Source organism: Thermobia domestica, chromosome 7, assembly GCF_964235325.1.
Source record: "Thermobia domestica chromosome 7, izTheDome1.hap1.1, whole genome shotgun sequence".
In the NCBI taxonomy this organism is placed as follows: domain Eukaryota; kingdom Metazoa; phylum Arthropoda; class Insecta; order Zygentoma; family Lepismatidae; genus Thermobia; species Thermobia domestica.
This window is the reverse complement of record NC_137460.1, coordinates 39,226,611-39,247,657: the sequence shown is the minus strand read 5'-3', so window position 1 is coordinate 39,247,657 and position 21,047 is coordinate 39,226,611. Positions and strand designations below refer to the sequence as shown.

At 36.5% G+C, this 21,047-nt stretch overlaps 1 protein-coding gene across 5 annotated transcripts in view; it reads left to right on the top strand.

Moving 5' to 3' along the window:
• LOC145690016 (tudor domain-containing protein 5-like) overlaps window positions 1-21,047 on the top strand; it is a 124,918-nt gene that overhangs the window by 53,868 nt on the left and 50,003 nt on the right. For all 5 annotated transcript variants that reach the window (XM_081764500.1, XM_081764496.1, XM_081764499.1 and 2 more), the window contains exons 7-10: window positions 1,143-1,313; window positions 5,522-5,721; window positions 7,424-7,559; window positions 19,068-19,322. In XM_081764500.1, the coding sequence (XP_081620626.1) occupies window positions 1,143-1,313; window positions 5,522-5,721; window positions 7,424-7,559; window positions 19,068-19,322 (762 nt within the window). The remainder of the gene's footprint in view (window positions 1-1,142; window positions 1,314-5,521; window positions 5,722-7,423; window positions 7,560-19,067; window positions 19,323-21,047) is intronic.

The following is a 21,047-nucleotide window of genomic DNA, read 5'->3' as shown; positions in this document are numbered from 1 at the left end:
TGCTCGTGGGTTTTCTCGGGGTACTCCCGTTTCCTCCCACTTTCTTCATTCCACCATTTCACTCATATCTCATTATCACCGTCTCCTTTAGCCTAACCGGCATAACCGTGGGACGTAAAACTCAAAGATTTCATTTTTTCATTTGCGCTCTACACAGCGCATCATTCACATATAAGCATTAATCTTCTTGTCATTCCTCACATCTATACATGCTCCTTTACAGACACAAGTGAAAGACATTCTTGATAAAAATCGGCAAGGGATACCATAAAGGGGAGATTTCTTTCGGTTATTTTTTGAATATCTCGCACCGTTGACTCTACTTTCGGCTGGAGTTTCTAATTCATGTATGATCAGTGTTTCCTTTCTTCTTGCATGCAGTATGTAATAAGCATATACATTACACAGATAATTACTATGTCAGTAATATATAGTGTTCATTGGGCAAAATACTCCAAACAATAAAGATTCATTTTAGACAGGAGAAATTGCTATCCTTCGTTTTCCAATATCATTTGGCCATGAAACAAACGCAGGAGAGATATTCTAACCCCACATACAAATGTGTGGTGCTGGAATATGATTCGTAGGATATGATGCTTTATTTTTTTTAAAATTTCAACACTTGCAGGGTACCTCCAAAAAATGTAATAAACGAATAACAGCTATGTTTTTTTAAATATTCAATTAGATCTGGACAATCTACATCAAATTTGGAATCGACCAGCGAAAACGGTAGTTTCTAGCACTTGTGGTTTTTCAAGATCTCATTGTCGAAAGGATTGGAGGCAAACATATAAACTTTTCTTGACTACAGACATATAAACCTAGCATTTTAATATGTAGATTATTATTTTCTTAGAAGTATGGTAAATGTAATGCTTAGTGGATCGTCTTACCGCAGTTTCTGATATCTCAAGAGTGGCAAATGCCAAACGAAATAATATTACTTTTTGTTTTTAGTGACACTGAATTTATCATGATTTTTATTAAATAATCTCGAATACCCGCAATACTTAAATTCTGGTATTACATTCCTTAGTATTTTCTCTTAATTTTCGTTGGTGGTTTGTATTTTAGAGAAAGTAAAACTTATTGCAATATTTTTTATTTAATATTTTATTTTATTTATTTTCTTACAGAAATTGTATCATAAAGACATCAAATGTGGAATTGGTGCTGATGATTGGGAAAAGTACTTACGTCGGTTAGACAACAAGTATTTGAAAAGGGTTTGCGTCGGTGAAAATGTATTATTATTTTCACTGGATAAAGATGTATCGGTAGCGGCAGCCTTACCGTCAGATGAGTTGGTAAGTACTGTTGATACGATTGTATGATTAACATTAGAAGTTACTCATGAATTTATATGTTTGGAAAAATGGAATGTCTGAAGGATGAAGAATTTTAGCAGAGAGAGAGAGAGGATTTTGGCGTCTCAATGAACATATTGTGTACCTTTTTCCACGGAATGTTGTTTTGCTTTGTTTGAAATACAGATAAGAGGTCTATGTCACCTGTATAAACGTCAAATGGGGAAACTTAAGGTATTGTGTGGACACGATCAACAATATTATCTAATCATCTCAAGTACTTAAAATGTTGTCTTGAGTAATCCTTGCTCCTCCGAAAGTTCTGTTCTTCGCTAGAGCCTTGTTCACGTAGGAAAAATGGGAGTATATTTATATTGTAAAACTTTGTCTCATATAGGATTTTGGGTAGAGCATTTAATAAAAAGAGCGTCCGGAATCGACTCCCACTACCAGTTTTTATTACAAAAAGTTTCCTCTATAAAAGTATTTTCACAAAATACTATACAAATTGATCTCTCTAGAATCAAGGTGAGTTATAGGTGGTCTTTAACCGTAAGGTCGCAGACAGGATCTCCAACAGAGCCCCGAAGCAGACTAAGCGGCTGAGGTTAGGGTTTCCAGTCAGAGCCCCGAAGCAGGCTCAGCCAGGAGAAAGGATAGGCGTAGTCCCGATGCAGACTAGAGGCCCTGGGGTTAGGTTACTCCTAAAGTCCCGAAGCAGACAGTAGGAGGGTCACCAGAAAATTGGTATCGAGTTGCCTTCGTCCATCCAATTTATAGGGTCCTTTGGGTGGCGGTGGCGCTGGTGCTCCGATGTCGTCTTCTGCTCCGTGGGAGGGGCCAGAAGCCGTCGTCTGCATGTGATTATAGGTCCCTCTAGTGGGAGATCCTCTTGCCGAACCATGTGGTGGTGTTTGTAAACATTGATGCGTGGAATTGCTTGTTTACGGCATCACATAGGATATCACAATATATAAGTGCACTGATCAGAGACGACCTGTGCAGAAGCATCTTGTCCAGCGTATTGATGTAGTTTCCTTGTCACATGTCCGTATAACTCTTAAATCTAGAACTTTCTTAAGATTGGGGAGGGTGGAGCAACCTTTGACTAAAGATATTTTTCCTACATACAGGGTATTTCAAAAAACACTGACAACGTTTGGGAGGTGAATCCTCACACCAAGGTAAAACAAAAAGTATAGACCAACCTGGGTACACAAATGCGTCGTTTCAGAGTTATAGGCTGCCAAAAACATGAAAAAATGAACTTTAAAGGTCCATAGCTAAAAAAAACTATGGAACCTACCGTAGTCGGGTCAAGACTTCACTTAGAAACTAGTATGTGTCCTATCCAAATATCCAAGTTTCAGAATTCTAAGGTACTTCCCCAACAATTTTTATAGAGGTAGTTGGAGAATACTTCAAATTGCATGCCCGTAACCTAACTCCCTCTATAAAAAATGCTTCGTGAGTACCTACGGTTCTGAAATATGTATTTTTGGATAGAGCACATATTGGTTTCTAAGTGAAGTCATAATCCGACAACAATAGGTCCCATAGTTTTGTAGCTATGGACCTTTAAAGTTAATTTTTTTCATGTTTTCAGCAGCCGATAGCTCCGAAAGGAAGCATTTGTACACCCAAGTTGGCCTGTACTTTTCGTCTTTGGTCTCAGAAATCAGCTCCCAAACGTTGTCGATGTTATTTTGAAACACCTTATATATATATATATATATATATATATATATATAGTCAAAATTTATTTTTAGGAACTGTGAATTATTGGAAATACAGAGAATACCATCTGCTTAGGTTCCGTGGGTAGAAATTGGGCTAGTCGTTCCACATTTCATAAATGTCGCGGTCCTTTACAGCATGATGGCTTTTGCTGGATGGCAATCCAGACCCGGGGATACACCATGACGATGTATTGTACAAGATACACGAATGGTCTCGCTGTGCTAATGGTACAAACGAAAAATGGGACATGCCGTGGTGAGCCAACGTGACTGAACCACTGGACCGGGTTTCTTGTTCGCCAAATGTGAAGAACAGTATCCTGAGTGAATTGCTCTGCACATTCCAAGTAAATATTGTTGGTCCGCACTGAGGTCTTCAACTTTTGCGAATTCATCCAACCAGTCAAGACTTATTGTTTGGTATTTTACTAAGGGTGCTTCCTCGCACTTGTCGAGCTTTATTCGAATGGTTTCCGAAAGTGTTTTTGGACCCGATGCTCCCCCGTCGAGATGTCTTATTAAGAAGCGGTAACGAAGCGGTAGTTCATTTCCGTGAAGAAGGCAAACAGTCCATTGAAGTTCTCGATTTTTTTTTCAAACAATGTAAAGGCCCTGTTGTGTTGATTGTGTTGATTGGTGTACCGTCATAGCCAGCTGCTACCAACGTTGACAGATCAATTCCGTTTTCATACACAAATTCGTACACAGACGGGGTGATGTCCTCTCCACTACCAGACTTCGGCATTACGTAGCCCAAATATGTTCAACCTGGTTCTTCCACTATTGTTAAGTGTTCTTCTAATTTCTGTCGATACCAATGTTTACCTTTTTTCGCTTGCGTTAAGGTCTGGTCTTTTTTTCCATCGAAGAAGACTCCTCTAACAGATTTTCCGGCTATGTCGTTATTTTCTTGAACAGCTGCGCTGAATTTTCTCTTTTCTCTCCTGATCTTATTTTCATCAATAACGCGCTCCATTGAAATGTCTCCTTCATCTTGAATTGCTGCACTAACCATTAGTGAACTGCCCGGAGAAGAAATAACTGTGTTTCCATGCGATACCCAAACAGTAGTTCTAATGGTGCGTTTGGTGACGCAAGCTTCTCAATCCGTGTGTGAGCCGGCAAGTCGGGACGGGTTCATACGCTGTGTCTTGATTTCTAGCAAGGAAATGCCAACATTCGGATGGAAATAATACTATGCCGTCTAGAAAAGTAGAGCAAGTAAGTGAGGACGCAAGCAAGTAAGGCCATAGCAGAAAATTAAAAGGGCGGAACTAAAAGTGGGTGAAACTCGGAAGTGCAGTCACCTCCTCGTGGTGAGTTCTGAGTTATTTTGGCCAAAGAATAAATGATCGAGAATATTGATAACGAATTGCATTACAGCAATAAATAAATAAATAAGCTCTACTCTTAGGCTAAACGCAATAAATCCATTTTTTGTACATACAAATAAACAACGAAACCTTCTTGCTTTAAGCGTTGAAATTTACCCAACTTAAGCGAAGAACTGCACATAAGTGGGTTTTGGGAAGGGAATTACGTATAGTTCAAGCTACCGCTAAGGCTGAATCTAAAAAAAAACGAGAATGTATCTGTTTTACACAGCCAAAAACGTGAAAAATGGTACGGTGTAGTGCGGGTTGCATATATTTTCCATAAAACCTCAATGTGGCACATGAACGCATTGACTAAAAATTCTGAAAAAAAATCTGGCCCACTTTGCCCACTAAAAGACACCATTTAACCGCTTCGTCGAACCGATTTTCATAAAAAGTTGAAATTCGGCCCACCCTAATCTTCTTGTTCTCCGTCTTTTTCCACTTCTGTGAAACAGTCTGATGAGTCTTCATAAAACCCTGTCCTGGTATTTTTCTCTTGTTATACCTTTTCCCCTTAAGTCATTCTTAACCATGTCTATTCATTTTCTTTGTGGTCTCCTTCTACTTCTATTCCCATCCATTTCTATTGCCATTTCTCCATTGAACACACAGTCGTTTGTTCTTCTTATTAGATGGTCATACCACTGGAGTCTCGTCATTCTCTGATCCTTCTCTGTGAATAAGGCTCTAGAGGAGGACATGTATATCCTGAAAGTGGAAGGATTATTGAGGAATCGAAATTAGCTGTGATGTGATAGGTTGTGCGATGTTCTGCAATTGATGTATAATGTTAAAAGAGTGGGATTCCTATTGGAAACTCTCTCTCGTTGCTGTATGGTTAGCGGACGAGCATGTGGAGCGGAAAACCCGACTTCGATTCCTAGTACGAACTCATGTGGTTCGAATCTCTTGTCTCTTATAGGCTATTGCCTTGGTGCTAAACGGGGGGCTAAACTCGAAATCAACTAACCCAATTGTACTCATAAACCAAGAGATCAGCAGGGAGCATGTAACTAGGAGGTAGCCTGTTAACAATTACAAAATATTTATTACAGTGGTAATGATGGAAGTTATTTATATCTTTTGATAGATTGAAGCCAATTATGTGTTCCCTGATGATGTTGTGGATAACAAATATGTACTCGAATATCAAAAATTACCGGACAATGTTATGAATGGGACTGCCTTGGAAGTGTATGTGTCTGAAGTGTACAATCCGTGGATGATCCATATTCAGCTTCGAGGTCCCAAAACATCGAAGCAGTTAAAACTTTTGATGAGGGAAATGCAGTAAGTAAAATGTTAAGATTATTATTTACTCCTTTGTTGCGTTACAATCCGACATTAAGATAAAATTTTAAAATGCTCATCGTTTTTGTTAAAATTGGTTAAATGCTCTTAGCATATTTGATATTTCTTTAGCTCATTTATCCTTTGTTCATATTATTAGGATCACGCAATTGAGATTTACAATATTGTAATGTTAGTACGTCTGTACGTCCGTTACTCCACACGATAACTTGAGCGGAAACTATTTTTTAAAATTCTGTTATTTCCAATAGAAACGATTATCGCTACAGAGTTTGTAAATGGAGTCAATCCATTAACATAATGGATAACAGTTGCTATATACAGGGTGTTTCAAAACAACACCGACAACGTTTGGGAGGTGATTCCTGACACCAAAATAAGACGAAAAGTATAGACTAATCTGGGTGCACAAATGCTTCCTTTCGGAGTTATAGGCTGTCGAAAACATGAAAACGTGAACTTTAGAGGTCCATAGCTCCAACACTATGGGACCTATCGTAGTCGGGTCAAGACTTTTCTTAGGAATTAAACATGTGCTCTATCCAAAAATACATGTTCAGAATCCTAAGGTACTCACACAACAATTTTTGTACAGGCAATTTGGTTACGGGCATATAATCTGAAGTACTCACTAACTACCTCTGTAAAAATTGTTGCGGAAGTACTGCAGGATTCTGAAACATGTGTTTTTGGGTAGAGCATATATTAGCTCGTTAGTAAAGTCTTGATCCGACTACGGTAGGCCCCATAGTTTTGGAGCTATGGGCCTTTAAATTTCACTTTTTCATGTTTTCGGACGGCTATAACTCCGAAAGGAAGCATTTGTGCACCCACGTTGGTCTATACTTTTCGTCTTATTTTGGTGTCAGGAATCACCTCCCAAACGTTGTCGGTGTTGTTTTAAAACACCCTATATATATATATATATATATATATATATATATATATATATATATAATATCCCATTGTCTATTATTGAAACAAAGGTTTCTAATTCTAGAACACTAGAAGATACATCTCACCGTTAGATGGGAGCAAACATCTTTCAGTCCTTAATATCTGTCGGACGGAATTGAAACTTCTAGTGCGTGATCCTTTTCACTGTCTACCAGTTTATTTCTTTTTAATGTGTTATTGTGTTCATAAAATCGGCAAGCAATTGTGATGCTGTTTGAATTAATTTGATGAACTATGGCATGTTTAAATGAATTCCATAGTAAAGCCCGGGTAGGAAAATCTTGTCCACGAGCTTTCACGTTGAGAATGACCAGGAACAAGGATATGCGTTGTCGCCATTATTAAACTTTGTTCTGGAGTATGCTATAAGGAACCAGGACCTAGAGTTGAATGGTATTCACCAGGTTCTGGCATATGCTGATGATGTAAATTTAGTAGGGGATGATATGAGAAAATAAAAAGAAATGCAGAGGTCTTATTAAAAGCTTGTAGGGACATAAAGGCATTTTCTGCATTACAGTTCAATGATCATTGGTTTTATCGGTGTGGTAATAATCGATCAACACATGTGTAGTCTGTCGGTGTGGATCGAATATTACCACACCAATATCACATTTTTCTCATAGGAAATATATGTTGTTTTTGTTATGTGTACACCATCATGTATCTAGTGTAATGGTAATTGCTCATTTGGATAGACTGCTATTTCTCTACGTCTTTACAGGGAGTTCTATAGTGTAAATAGTAAACGTTACAAAATACCTCCTGCAGTGATTGCTTTGCAGCAAGTAGGTGCCGCATTGTTTCAGAAGAAATGGCATCGAGTGATAGTGACTGCAGTTAATATTGATGATGTACAGGTTAGTCGATATATTACTTCATTCTTTCATTACTTTATTATTATTATTATTATTATTATTATTATTATTATGTTTTTTTAATATCTATTTTTAATCTGTATTTGTGTTTTATATAAAGATAACCAAGAAAGTTGTGTCGCCTTTTTGTGGAAGTCTGTATTCCATTGGCTTTCACACCGTAGTTGAATGCGAATGGATATAAGATGAAAGTCGGTTGTTGGTATGGGTATATCCAACATACTAAATGGTTGTGACAGTTCAGTTACACTGTGAACTTGCGTAAGGACAGAGGGAATATGGGACCTCCACAGTGTGTCATAAGAGCGTGTATGCTGTACGAGTTCAAACTGGTTAAACGCTGTTGCAGCGGAGCGAAAGATATACCAGGCCTTTGGTGTGGGGTCGTGACTACGCGGACAGTGCAGCGGTGATTTAATAAGTTCAAGGACGGTGACGAAACACTCGAAGATGCACCACGTGCCGGAAGACCAACACATGTACAAAATAAAGATCTTCAAGCAGCAATTGAGGCGAACAGTGGCAGGCATGTGAGGAACTGGGACTACAATTCAGTGTGACTGGAGAAACCATTCGGCATCACCTCCATCAACTTGGGAAGCAGTACAAGTTGGGTCGATGGGTTCTACATCATTTGACTCCGGACCAGAAGGCAACGCGAGCAGACACCTGTGTTTCTTTCCTGTCTCGTCTGAGAAAGGAACCATTTCTGGACAGGGTGGTGACATGTGATGAGAAGTGGGTCCTGTACTAAGTTCCACGGCGCCGTCATCATTAGTTAGCATCCCATGAACGGGTTCCAAAACAACCGAAACCAGCACTGCATCAGAGAAGGTCCTCCTGTGTGTTTGGTGAACTGCTCGGGACATCGTGCATCGGGAACTGCTACCAGCTGGTCAGAGCATCAATGCAAATGTGTACTGTCAGCAGTTGAGCCGTGTTCAAGAAAAACTCAAAACTCTTGAGCCAGCACTCCTGAATTCCTGACCCGGGACACCATTCTACGCCTTGGATGGGAAACACTATTGCATCGACTATACTCCCCAGATATTGCACCGCCCAATTGTCACTTGTTCCATTCCTTGGACAATCACCTTAAAGCGCCAGTTCAGATCCCTAATAGAGGTGCAAAATGCACTTGATGCCTTCTTGGCTTCACGACCCATCAAGTTCTACCGCGATGGAATCGACCTTCCAGAACGTTGGCAGGTCGTCGATGCTGATCGGGACTATTTTTGATCTTCCAGGTACGTCTTATTTTACATATCGATGTTCAAAGGTGGTGGATAAAAAAGCGACAGAACTTTCTTGGGTACCTTATAGAACTGTTTTTTCCTTGTAATATTTTGTATATTGCTTCAGCTATATTGTGAATAATGAGATCTTTTGTTTTGTATTTTGTACGAGGAGCAGTCAAAAATTCCCGGAATTTTGTTGTATCTCTTTATCGCCACAATATAAGTACAGATTTACTTAATCGCCTTCAAAGTTGACACCTTCGGAACACACACAGTTTGTTCCACCACTCCTGCGGTTGGTGGAAACACCGACGAAAGTCCTCTGTTAGTATCTTCCAAAGTTCAGGCGTCGCGTTTTGGTCTCTTCTGCGTTGGCGAAACGGAAAAGTCCCATTTTTAGCTTTGGGAAGAGCCAAACATACGATGATGCGAAACTGTTTGTAAGGCTATCAAAGTCTTAGAAGCAGATTTTCGCCAATGTGCACATGAACTTGATGTTCGCGCGTTGCTCGATCTGTGAAATTGCACCAATTAATCACTACACACTCCGTCTTTCAGTGACATTACTCGTACAGTAGTTATGACGTGTTAATACTTGTCAAATTCACAACTGGGCAACCTAAGGATTGTGCTGTACAAGATTCATTGGGATTGCGTCACAACAACTTTTTGACTGCTCCTCGTATCATGTATTTATTCCACATGCATGTTCAATTATGCTCTTATTTCTTTGCTGTTTTTATTTTATCAGATACTGCATGATTTTTATATTGTCTTTTTCAACTTATATCTTACCTGTTTCATCTATATTTTGTATAATAGTTGTAGTTTATGCTGTAGCAAGTTCTTATATTCTATTTGCATGCGTCTTATGCTTGTAAATACTTTTTTTTTTTTCTTTGGGGCAATTGTGGCTGTAATGCTGTTTGCTCCCAATAAACATATTTCAAAATAATAATAATCTAACTATGGCCAATGGAACCCGAAGATTCAATGGCCATGTTCACAAAAGCTCTCCACTGACTTCTATCCTTAGCCAACTGGATCCAGTTTGTACTTTGTATTCCTATTTCTGCGAGGCCCGTTTTAATATTGTCCTCCCATCTGCGCCCAGGTCTTCCTAATGGTCGTTTTCCGATTGGTCTTCCAGTTAAGACTTTGAAAGCGTTCCTACCTTCTTCCATCTTGGCTGCAAGACCTGCCTACCTGAGCCTCCTAGATTTGATGATCCTAACAATGTTTGGTAAAATTCATCATCATCGTTAATAATAATAATAATAATAATAATAATAATAATAATAATAGAGGCCATTTCGTAGTGCAAAACAAGAACAACCCCTTAATTACAACATTAATCTGACTATATTACCATCCGTCTTTAAGATGCTGTAGTTAGTTTTATTCATTTTTTAAAGTACTTTCATGTTAATGAGATTCTAATGTTTATTTCATGGCGTAAAATCAAATGGAAAAAATATCTCCCAATCAGAGCCGTAGCTAGAGATTTCTGCGCCCGGGGCGAAGTAGAATTCAGCGCCCCTACACTCACTTTAGCAATCATTATATACATATACATATATATATATATATATATATATATATATATATATATATATATATATATATATATATATAAAGAAAAGCAGCTTTTGTTGTTACGCTGAATTTTTATTAATCTTCTTGGAAAGACCATTACGACAACCAAAAACGATCATTATGTATCCTTTTCCAAATAAGAGCTGTTTTCGAGAGTCTTATTTTGGACTTTTTGTTAAACTTGACAAAACTACCTTTGGTTGTATACAAATTCGCTAGGAGAACAGTTATGGAAAGTTACTACTATTTACAGCATTTCATACTATTGATAAGAAATGAAATTTTAATACATTAAAAACTATCTGCTTTTAAATTGTTCCAAATGGGTGACAGTATTAATTTCCAGTAATAATTGTAAACTTTTTAATTTTATTCTGTATGTGATCACATCAATAGTATGTTAATTTCGATCTCTTAACGGTAAAAAATATTTTGTGAAATGTAATGGAAATTCAGAAGGATCCTTCTTTGTGAATTTCTAAATATTGATCGATGGAGATGAAGAATATGTTCAATGTTTGTACTTAAAATCCAAAATATACTTTGGCTACTACATATGTCTGAAATTATAATAATTACTTAATTTCTTAATGAATGAAAGTTCCGAATTTAAGGTACTTATTATTAATTAACATATTAAAATACACTAACACGTACATATATGAAGAATGTGTGTACTTATGTTTTGTATGTATGTAGATAGATAAAAACATCACACAACTAGACACGCATACACAAAATAATATGGTGCCGATATAAAAAGTTGATGAAAAATGACCTCAATAAATTCCTCCAAATTGGAAGCGTTTGATATGTTAATGGAATTTTAAAATAAATCATTGGTAGTGATTAGTGTGTGTAAAAAAGTCGAACTTCGTCGGGCTAAGTTCTGATCCCTTAAGCCCTTATTCTACAACTGCTTGAAGTTCGAAAATGTTATTGTTTCCCTCGTTTACTTTTATTTTTAATATTCCCGCGCAAACAGCAGCTTGAATGTGTCTCTTCACTCTTCTCACATTCATACCTTCATTCTCAACGTCGCACAGTGGGGCCAAACCAGGCAATTCTTAGCAAAAACTCGAAGAATGAAGTAAAAGATTGACTTGATATAATTTGCTATAATGAAACCTTAATAGTGTACACATAAGATAGTGTGCAGGAAAAGAAGTGATAGCTACAATGAATTCATGGGACGTGTAAATTTGGTTATCCACCGAAGCAGGAAAGGTGCTGCTTAGTGACAGAAGATAGGAAATTGACTTTGAATGTGACTATTCCTACATTGCGTGTAGATATTCCGTGACTGGTAAACATGGTGACACGACCGACATGTATGTATCGTTTTGTATATTTAGAATGTTGAGGTAATGTGTAATCAATAATCATATTTGGAATGATGTTAATATCAGTATCATATCCCTATGGTAATTCCCTACTTAATATCATATTTGGAAAATGCTGTGGTACTGAAAGCATATAAACTGTAGTCAAACGATAGAATGGCATTTTAGTAGAAAATATGGCATAATAATGTTATGTCTGTGATTTTTTAATATACCGTAGCGGAAACATTGTTCTTACTATATGCAAAGTGAAAACCTGCACATATTTGCACTTTTGGGAAATATAGCGCATGAAAATGTTTGAGGAAAACCGCATTTTGGATGCAATGCTGCTTTTGAATTGAGGTGGGATGAATGTGAGAGCAAGTGTTAGATTATTAGACGTGTGATCCCCATGCACGCAGTGACAAAGTTGAATATAGATCGATTCTGGGAATTTTGCCGCCAAACCTACTTGGTGCTTCGCCCCCTAGGACCCATCTTGTTACCAACATCCAATCATATTTCTCTGGCATTCGCCAACAGAACTAAACTCTAGTCAAACATGTGTGATTAATGGTGGCGATATTTTGAAACGTCAATGTTTGCCAAACAATCTATGGACCATAAGGTAGAACCATATTTAAAATGGTATTGATCAATTCAGTATTGCGTTCTTTTGTGATGCGATGCGTGCACAGAAGTGACATTGGAATCAACTGTAATGAGCCTCCGCTCGCTCCAGCTCAGAGTGTTCCAATCAAGCCCTGAAATCAGCCCACGTAATGCACGATGCAATATATGAAACAAGCTGAACAGGTTACTGATGCTTGTAAATCATAATATGTTTAATACATCTGATAATATATCGAGAACTTGTGATGAGATAATTTTTATGTATTGAAGCGTCCTTGCATCTTGATTGTCATAACGAATCCTCCACAACTTGGAAATAATTTTGAGAAGCAAGAACTTTTCTTCAATTTTATTACTTTTCAGTTGTAAAAAGAATAAGTACACTTTTTCCTTTCATGCGTAAGAATGTCAGTCAATCGTAAGTTGCCAAATCAAAGCATATTGCCCACGCGTTTGTTTATGCCAATCATATAATCTGTTATATTATTTACGCGCGAATACAAGGAATATTTCCTTTTATGATGTAACACTCTATGTTTTTGATAAAATAATGTCGAAATAACATTATTGTAGCCACTGCACACACCAAACTAATTGGTTTTCTTTCAATTTTCTGCTTCATATTGCGAATTCTTATTTTTGCCAAGAATTCAGTGCCTTGGCTCCACTGTGCATCGTGATTAATCGGATTGGATAGGAAAAAAAATGAAATGAAATCTTTGATTTTTACGTCCCACGGTTATGCCGGTTAGGCTAAAGGAGACGGTGATGATGAGTAACGAATGAAATGGTGGAATGAAGAAAGTGGGAGGAAACGGGAGAACCCCGAGAAAACCCACGCACGCGGTGTTTGTCCACCACAAAGTTCACTTGGCGGGGCTGGGATCGAATCCGGGACCCCAAGTACCAGAGGTGAACGCTCTACCACTGAGCCCCCAGGGGTAGAAAAACGTTTTGAACTAAGCAAACTCATCACTGTCAAAACGCCGAACACGACTTTGCTCGTTTCTAAGTTTGAAAATGCTCCTGCGTACACTATAAGTCATTATTCGGCACCTTGTATACCACATGTCATTAAGAAATCATCTATAACTCTTTAAGTAATAAGTAAAAACTTGTTGTGACTTATTTAAACTTTTGGATTGCGAGCGAAGCGAGCAAGAAATTTTTTTAAGAAATCTACTTATTTCATTGATAACCGACAGCAATATTGATCTAATAGGGCGCCAATACTTTCTGGGGGCGACTCGTCTTTTTTTATTCATGTCCAACACAACTTTTTCTTTCTCCTTGCTCGTTCGGCGCCCCCTTGTTGTCAGCGCCCGGGGCGGGCGCCCCACTGGCCCCCCCTTAGCTACGGCTTTGCTCCCAATCGTCTACTTATCAATGATCATTTCGATAAGTACTAACAAACTAATAGTTTAAAGATATTACTAGCTGAACCTGCGCTCTCTACACATATGAGCATGAATCTCCTTGTTATTCCTCACATCTGTACATGTTCCTTTACAGACACAAGTGAAAGACGTCTTGATGATAAAAAAAAAAAAAAATGGCAAGTGATACCATAAAGGGGAGATTTTATTTTGATTACTTTTTCAATATCTCGCACCGTTTGCAAGATTTGAACCCACTTCCGGTTGGAGTTCTTAATTCATGTTTGATCAGTGTTTTATTTCTTCTTGCATGCAGTATGTAATAAGCAAATACATTTCACACACAATTAATTATGTCAGCGATATATGGTGTTCATTGGGCAAAACCTCCAAACAATAAAGATTTAACTTAGAGTGGAGAAATGGTTATCCTTCGTTTTTCATTATCATTTGGCCATGAAACAAACGCCTGAGAGGTGTGCAACCCCCGTATACAATTATGTGGCTTTGAAATGTATAATAATGTAGGATATGATGCTTTAGTTTTTTTCTAATTTCAACAATTCCAGTGTGCCCGTAAAAATGTAATAAAGAAATAATTGCCATGTTTTTTAAATATTCAATTAGAACTGGAAAATCTACTTAAAATTTGCAATCGACCAGTGTATACGTCATCTTTCTAGAGCCTATAGTTTTCGAGATCTCATTGTCGAAAGGATTGGCCACAAACATATAAACGCCCACAAACGCATTTTTAAAAAAAACTCCAAAGATGGAAGCACAATTCATTTGAATTGATTTTGGAAAAGGCTTATAAAAATACAAAGGCTTTGAACAATAATTTAAAAAAGATAAACTTTATGAAAAACAGATCTATTTAAATTATTTATTTAAAGTACACATACTTTAAAATATTTGCCTTTATTAAACGTGAAATTACAAATAACCGTAAATCAAAGGTTTGAAATCCAAAGTTATTGGTTGGAGCTCAGGCGCCTTTGTTGCTATTGTAGCATGTTAATAGATAAATTGGACGAATATTATTTCGTTAAAAACTTACCTATGAGCGGTTTTGTAATATGTAGAAAGCTACAAACAATTTCCTCGAATTGCTGTCAACTTTGTAATGTCTAACTGTCGACGAATAATCCGGATTAGAGTCGTGGCAAAAACAATAAAGCTCTTCGTGGGTGGTTTCGACAATGTCCGAACACTCGTATCCTGTTTCTAGTGACATTGTTAGTAAATGTGTATCCACCAACGTTGCCATAGTTTTGATCTCTGTTATACTCTGATTTATGACTTACACATGAGGGTTTAAGAGGTCACTTTCCTCTCTTTCTTTTTCCCCCTTGCCGTGGGTTTGGGATTCCACTTCGCTCTTTCCTCCCCCTTGCCAACGAAAGGTACATGCTCTATTTTGTGTTCATGCTAGTCAAAAAAAATATATATATATATATATATATATATATATATATATATATATATATATTAATATTTCAGAGTACACCATATTTTTATCGTCTGATCTATCTATAGCAAGAAATCATGTGTAATATTCACTATTTAATGCAAATGTCATAATTTATTCTTAAAAGTATGTATTAAAATATAAAATATACACCACTTTAAACTATTAAGGAGAATGAATTCTGTTATTATTTATTTATTTTGCTTATTTCAACTTTGTTTCGATAAAATGAAGAATATTAATTAAATAAACTGTACTACCGTTCTGTTTAACCGAATCTCCGGTTTATCAGAATCCTTAAAAGAAGTAAGCATTTACTCGTGCACGACTTTTATTTTTAAAACACCAACAATGAGTAAAATATTTGCTTTTAAATGAGTAAAACAAGAAACGGCTTTTTGCAGTCGATTTAGTGTCTCAAAGAATACGTTTTAATCTCCTTCTTGAGTTCGCATAGTTTGGAAGTTTTAATTACAGTGAAACGATATTCACTTGTTATGTCATCAAAGTGTATATGCTAAAGTGGAGGCATAGGGTTGTATGTATGTCAAGAATAGGATATTTCGCGACATGTTAGGGAGATGAAACAGTATATAAACTTATTATTAAAAGTAACTGAACACTTGCTCTAGCATTTTGTGAAATTCCGCTTTAAGAGGAAAAATTCTATAATTATTTTCTCAATATATAATAAAAGATACTGACCACTCCACTAAATTTTCTCACTCCAGTTTCTTAAAGTATATCATATTATGCTGTAGTTATTGCTTAAACATGAAATACGAGCGACATCATGTTTTGAGGAAATTTCATTCGAGGAAAATTACCTACATGAACTTTTTTATAAGAAGTGACAAATGACACCCTCGTATATCAGGGTTATTAATTGAATATTTATTTATGAGGTGTCAACAAAATAATTTACGCCACATTACAGAATTATTAATGATACGTAAACAAAATTGATTGAGTTGCTTTTGAGAATATCATCCAATAATAAACTCACACCTATTAAGAAACTACCTCTTGTGGATTTATTCGGGAGAAATTACTTAACCCTATTATAGGGTTATTAATCAAATTATTATATATCGCCTGTTTTGTATTTGAAAAAAACGCCCGAAAAAACTCACTCCAAAATGAACTACCCCTTGCCGATTTTTCAGGATAAATGAGTTATCCCATATTATCAGATTATTATGAATCATGTATTTATGAAACATGGAAAAATCGTTAGAGGCGTTTCCGAGAAAATCACAATTTTCATGTTCAGTAAACTACTCGTAGTTTTGGCAGTAGTAAGAAAATTCGAAAAAAAGCCGCTAGAGAATCTTATAAAAACCTTAAATTTAAAATTACGTCTCGATACGTTGAACCGTAGTTATGCCTTCTAGGCGACCAAACATACTTTCATTGGGACGAACAGACGTCCAGAACTCCGTTTTGAGGCATGTAGAGGCGATCCGACTTACGAATTCTTTTAAATCTCGATTTTCCATTATATTGCTATACTTTCTTATCTCCTATCGTTGCTCGAAAGTAAAAATAAAATTTTTGGAAAGAAGACAATCGAGACTGTCTTGCCTCATCATCACTAGAAAACTGCTGAACTGTTTGAAAAGAATTTTGAAACAGCACTTGGCTCGAGCTGGATTTTTCATGTCCCTTTCATTATAATGAGTATCCTAAGAGGTATTTTTCTCCATACACAAACTCATCTGTTATTTATCCCATCATCATGAGAAAAAACTGATAGACTCTTTCAAATGGATTTTGCAATGTAGGTAGCAGTTGACTCGAATCTGGTTTCTTTCATGTCACTTCCATTAGAGGCATATCCTAGGAGGAAAGGGTTCAAAAATAGAATATATCGAAAGCTGCTAAACCCTTTAAAATCAAGTTTTGAAAATAGCACTGGGTCACCTAAGCTTTTATCATTTAATTTCGATTCAAATACCGATTTCAAGCTGTACATTCACGTTTTATATAGCCTTTCTGCCGAAAACGACGCTAATCTCAAATCTAACTAATTAACAATTTTTGCAAAATTTTCTGATTTTCATGAAACATGTTTTATGTATGAGTCTATGCTTGTATGTTGCATTTGAAATTTAAGAACTACTCATATCGCTTGGAATTGAGATTAGTCAAGGATTAAGGTTAAATTTACTCTATTATTTTTTTTAAAGCGTACTCTCGCTTACTTTTTCTCTTCTTCTTGTCATACCCTCCGTCTTATTCATTATAATACAACTCCTCCAGAACGCACTTAACATTCTTCTTCTTCTTCTCTTCCCTATTTTTGCCAACACTAACACGAGCAGCTGGATGGAATTCTCTTCGTTTTACTCTTTCATTTTCAGACTAGCTTTCCGTCAACCATGGCCTGAACACAGCACTAGGCATCTTTCTTATCTTTACCGAATAAGGAAGAGAAAGAAGAAAATTTAATACTATAGTAATGTTCTTCTGGTGTCACAAGAAAAATCAGTTAAAGAAAATTAATTAGGACGACCTATGCTCTGGTGTAGATTTTTATAAAAATAATCGATGTAATATAATGTAATTATGTAATAAAGTAATTAAATATAATGTAATAAAATGCAAAATGTAATTAAAATACATTATTCATAAATTTTTGATCTCATGTTGCCTTATCTATTATGTTAATGAGAAAGTTAGATACTTCTACATCATACATTTCAGATATTATTTGATCAGAATTCAAGAGTATTTTGTATAGATTAAAATCCCATTCTTCTTTCTCAATAGATGTATTCATGTTTATAACTTTAAAAGAATGCACACTCCAAAGTAGGGAAAGGGAAAATAAACACATTAACCAATATTCCTGCATATGGTTCATTCCTCTCCAAAGGAAGAAGGAACATTTTTCCACTCAAAGTATCAAATAACAAAACAACACAAACCATTCGGAGTTTCTGCGCTACTTTTTTTTTTCTTTTTTCGCCAAAACCTTTCTCAAGTGACAGAGATACTCACCCCTCTGGTCGAAAATTGTCAGCTAGCTTGAATTTCTTGGCTACACCGGATTTCGGAGAAAATATGTTTCATTACCATGTAGTAGGAGGAGAAGGCTAATAGGTCAGTTTTCAATACCTTCCCCCAAGGTTTTTAAGATGTTTCAAAAAGTTTACGTAAATTTTAAGAAAGAAAGAAAAAAAAAAACTTGAATCAAGAAAGGAACTGGAGTTTGTTGGAGACCAGTTAGTATATCAAATCTTATTGACTTTTTTTTTGATTCCAAATTTATGCGCTTTCGTTATTCGTTGTTTTTATTTGAATTGCTGATTCAGGCGCTTTGGTTCAGAGGATTTTTTTCTGTTTATCAAATGCGAAACTACAGTACTTTACGCTTAAGAAGCTTAAATTAACTACACATTTTTTTTTAAATTCATTCAACATTCACATGAGCTGGAAAGGTTTCTTGGAAGAGAGAGAGAGAGAGATAGTTAGTTAGTTTGATACATACTTAGTGTTATATGTACCTAACATTGTTAACGTTAGATTTTTTCCACTAGTCGTTTCCTTCTGAAGTGCAAGTTTGATCACATTTTCCTTGTCATTTGTTTAAGAAATCAATTGTCAGTATTTAGTGGATGAAGAAATCATCCATTTCATTTGTATATATTTTTCCATCATCCCGTAGTTGAAAGCAACTAGACGATGTGACGGATTAAGCAACGTGAATTTTTCAGTTGCATTGTGGAATTCGCCAGTGGTTCGACGAAGCCATTTGTAGGTGTGTGCAAACCTTAGGATGCTTATTATCAGGTACTTCTGTTATTTTCATTATATATAAACTGCCACAAGTATTTTTTCCGTTTCAGATTTTGTATTATGACTTTGGAACACACACAACTATACCGAAGACAGAATTGTATTTCCTTCACAAGAAATTTGCATCTTTACCTGCACAAGCAATTAATGCTAAGTTAGGAGGAATTAGGCCTAAGGATGATACCAACGAATGGTCCCCTGGAGCCATTCAGAGACTTCAAGAATTAGTTTGGAGCAGAACAAAGACTGAAAACCTCGAATGGGAGAAATGTATTGTAGCTGAAGTACTCCAAATATACAAAAAGGTATGTTGAAAACTTTTATTTTTCCACTCTTTGTAACGCATGTTGCCATAGTATGTTCTAGATTTCTTTTTACTTTTTAATGTAACCCGCGTCCCTTTTGTAAACAAGCTATATGCTCCCTTCATTAGTCTAATATGTACAGTCATGTCCAAAATGATTGTCGCACATCTAGAACTGTTTTCTTGTAAGAATATAATTTGATCATGATTTTGCAGGGTAATAATTGGGAAATGTATATTTGTGGTAAATTTCATAGGAAAAGAATTATAAATACGAAAATTAGAATGAGTAAAACAAAATGTTGCTAAAAGGACAAGAAAGGTTTTTTTTTTTTTTTTTCGTTTTACTGTTTTTATTTACTGCTCTTTTGACCTGAAATTTGCCACATACATATCTTTGCCGATTATACACATACTAACATTATAAGAAATACCGGGCGAAATCGTTATCAAATTATATTCCTACAACAAGATATTTACAGACATGCAACAATAATTTTGGACATGAGTGTGCCTGTTCGGTGCGGTCTTCTATTTTAGATGGAAACAGAATTACAGAAAGTTGTTTCAAGTTTGTGAATGAATTTGACATCCTAGCAGCGTAAGAAATAATGCTACTCCACCAGCAGTTGTGCTCAATGTTCATGCCCTGTTTGTTAGCCATCGCCTTGTATCTCAGTTACCACTGAAGGAGACAGCGTTGAAACAGTTCAGCAAGTTTGTTCCATTTCTCGTGACAAACTTCCGAAAAACCGTCGAGTATGTATGGCTGTCTACAACCTAATGCTCATTTCAACAACGGGACCCTACAAACTTCTCCTAGAAAACATCAGGAGATTTCACAGGAATGTCTGTGAAAGGGATTTCATAAATTCTCATTTCATGAATATCTTCTCGATGTACGTCACCGTTGAGCTCGCCGTATTACTGGACGCCGTATTTACGGTGAATGTCAATGTGCCTGTGTGTCGCTGTCATATAGGGGTGGTATACGATGAAGATATAGTGGCTCCAGAATATTCGTCTGGTAATAAAACTGCATTGATTTTATCTTCTTTTTTTCCCCACTCTGCATAACCATTACAGTTGTAGTCAATAACAACCATAGCCGCGTGGAAAACTTTCAATGTTTTCGCTTATCAGGTTAGAACAACCTCTGAAATTACAAGATCGATGAAAGATAGCTCCCCCTTCTCTCTCTCTCTTTCTCTCTTTTCATTCCGAAAGATACACCCGTAACACGTCTAGAGTCAGTACAAACTTCATCCTGTCTCCTGCAAGATGGCTTTCGTGCAGCTTTGAACTGTTTGTCTTCCTCTCTGATATGATGGACGGAGCATATGAACTCGGGGCCTTATGTTTTTTTACCAGTGTAAATCTTGTGCAATTATGCGATTTACGGTCGCGGTGGAACGTTGTACTGTTCTTGCTATTATTCTTTGAGACGGTGAGTTCTCACTTTGGACCAAGAAATGCACTTTTTGCACTATATCGGAAATACGCCTGGGCGTCCAATATCCACAGTGCCCCATATTGGAAGGTGTGGTCAACACTGCGTTGATCTCTGTTTGACAATTTGTCATACTTTTTGGCTATAACTATAACCAATGTTGAAAAGGATATAAATATATTTAAAAAAAAAAAAAAAAACGCAATTTTTGGAACTATTCTCACATACAGCATCTGTCCTCTCTGCAAGTCAATACACTGCACCTTCGCTTGTTGG